Source organism: Sinocyclocheilus rhinocerous, unplaced genomic scaffold, assembly GCF_001515625.1.
Source record: "Sinocyclocheilus rhinocerous isolate Xijiao unplaced genomic scaffold, SAMN03320098_v1.1 scaffold63, whole genome shotgun sequence".
Taxonomy (NCBI): domain Eukaryota; kingdom Metazoa; phylum Chordata; class Actinopteri; order Cypriniformes; family Cyprinidae; genus Sinocyclocheilus; species Sinocyclocheilus rhinocerous.
The window spans coordinates 810,375-812,904 of record NW_015659563.1 but is presented as its reverse complement, the minus strand read 5'-3'; the positions used below and the strand labels follow the sequence as shown (position 1 = coordinate 812,904).

Below are 2,530 nucleotides of genomic sequence, written 5' to 3'. Positions count from 1 at the left end.
TTTTCAAAAATGAAATTCAGGCCCTGAATAAATGTCTAAAAATCTTGATTAGATCATCACTATAAATAATTCTACATGATAAAAAGAAGGCTTTAAAAAGATCGGTATCGGTGATCGTATCGGCAGATACTGCTTTCTGTGATCGGCCTCAAAAATCCTGATCGGAGCACCCCTGATAGATAGATAGATAGATAGATAGATAGATAGATAGATTTAATTTCTTTAAATTTCTAATAATTGACTACTTTAAAAATTCTTACCCCAAACATCTGAAACATTTGGGGGGGTGTCAGGGTTTCAGCAAACAAATGAAGCAGCGCAACTGTTTTTAACACTGATAATAATCAGAAATGTTTCTTAAGCAGCAAATCAGCATATTAGAATGATTTCTGAAGATCATGTGACACTGAAGACTGGAGTAATGATGCTGAAAACTCAGCTTTGATCACAGAAATAAATTACATTTTACAGTTATTTTAAATTGTAATACTTCACAACATTACTGTTTTGGTACAGCCTTGGTATGTGTATATAGAGACTTATAAAAATATATATATATATATATTTCCATAATTCCAAACTTTTGCCTAGTGGTGTGTGTGTGTATGAAATAATGATCTTTAAAAAAGCATCATATGACCCCTTTAACTTCCGCTGATAAAGACCGCTTCTCTCAAAGATATATCCAAACTTTTCTTTAAGAACATCCTAGTAATTCTCGAGAAACAACCCGGCAACCACCGAGCAATGTATTTGCAAACATCCAAAACACGTTAGCACTATTAGCAACTAAACTTAAATGGTCCTGTCCGTGTTAATCCTGTGATCCAGAGCTCAATCTGAACGGCTTCCTGCAGCAGCAGAACACGACGGCTCAGTTCTACTCCGAGCTCATGAGGAAGCTGGAGCGCATGAATGGGACTCTGGGGTACATGCTGATGTATCTGGACAATATGCAGAATCGACTGGAGGACAGGCTGCAGATGATCCAAGGCTATCTTGGCTGGGCAGGTACTTAGATTGTGTGCAAATGAATAAACAAGAAGAAGAAAACGTATTGGAATACGTTTTGGATAAATGTGTAATTCTCTTCCTAGGCTTGAGTCTGTGTGCTCTGTGGACCTGTGTGATGCATGCTGGTTACTTCCTGTTGTCTGCGGTGCTGCTGTCGTTCCTGCAGTGTGCCACGTTCTCCCGCGTCTCTCTGCTCCTCGTGGTCCCAATCAATGCAATTGCAGAGATCAACCAGCAGTCTGCACTCGACTTGGTCTCGCTCACTTTGTTGTTGTTCACACTTTCGATAGGTAGTGTATCTGTACTGAGAACAAACGATTCATCTCTGCACTTTTAAACATTTATGATGGTGTTTTGAAGTGAAGTGTGTTCTCTCTGTATCACTGCTGACACCATTTGAAGTTAGTTGGATAGATATAAGGTGCTTTCATACATAGAAAATTACCGGTAATTTACCGTTTGTTCATGACTGTCCTCTTAACATTCTTGTGTTTGTGATCCAGGTCGCTGGTTTGTCCTGCAGATGCTTTGGGCATTGTCTAAAATGAAGGGTCAGACCTGCAGTCCCGCTCCTCTCCCTATAGGCCCTCCTATAGAGGAGACTCCAGAAAAACAGAGCCGATCAACTGAGCGCTGCCATAAGTCCTCTTCCACTCCTGTCTTGTGAGTTTAAGATTGTGGAGGAGAGGGAGGAAACGAACCGTTAACTAGCAACATTTCTTATGTTTTAGTGCCATTTCAGACTTAAATATGCTGTTGTACGTTTACAACTTTTGTTTTCAAATTCTCCTCTTGTTGTAGGAATGACCCAGACTGCGATTTGGAGGTTGAGAGTTTCATGATGGGTAAATTCCTCTTGTGTCTCTTGTTCCATGTGTTCACAAAGTCACTGTCTGATACGTGCAATTAATGGTGTTTGCTCATATTTATGGTTAGACAGGACTGCACTGTATTTATTGAACTGCTCTGAAACCGCAAACAAAAGAACACAACAGCACTACACTTAAATGTGAAGTTAACGGATCACATAAGGCAGAGTCTCAATTCCTGTTTTTCCTTTGCCTAATTTTCATTTTAAGAAGTCTTAAATTTGGGACAGTACAACTAAATTTTAATAATGCACTCGCCCTCATGTTATTCCAAACCTCTATGACTGACTGACTTCTGCGGAAACAAAGAGTTTTGGTTCTTTTCAACCTCCTTTGTATGTACAAAAACTACAATGGAAGTCAATAGGAAACAAAATTCCAACATTAAAGGGATAGTTTACCCCAAAATAAAAATGGTCAATAGTCACCATGTTTTTGAACACAAAAGAGATAGTATGGATATGTGTGATATATATATATATATATATCCATACTATGGAAGTCAGTGGCTAATGTCAAATGGAAAGTGAGTAAATGACAGAATTTTCATTTTTGGGTGAACTATCCCTTTAAGCCATTTAAAGTTGCATGCACGGATGGGGTTTGAACCAGAGAATGTTAGCTGAAGCTTGATTTATATCACATAT

The 2,530-nt window shown here is 38.7% G+C and overlaps 1 protein-coding gene across 1 annotated transcript in view; it reads left to right on the top strand.

The window, feature by feature from the left end:
• Positions 1 to 2,530, top strand: part of LOC107723969 (protein brambleberry-like) — a 15,085-nt gene that overhangs the window by 8,615 nt on the left and 3,940 nt on the right. Inside the window, exons 7-10 of the mRNA XM_016532702.1 lie at positions 832 to 1,011; positions 1,098 to 1,304; positions 1,518 to 1,677; positions 1,816 to 1,859. Of these exons, the coding sequence (XP_016388188.1) occupies positions 832 to 1,011; positions 1,098 to 1,304; positions 1,518 to 1,677; positions 1,816 to 1,859 (591 nt within the window). The remainder of the gene's footprint in view (positions 1 to 831; positions 1,012 to 1,097; positions 1,305 to 1,517; positions 1,678 to 1,815; positions 1,860 to 2,530) is intronic.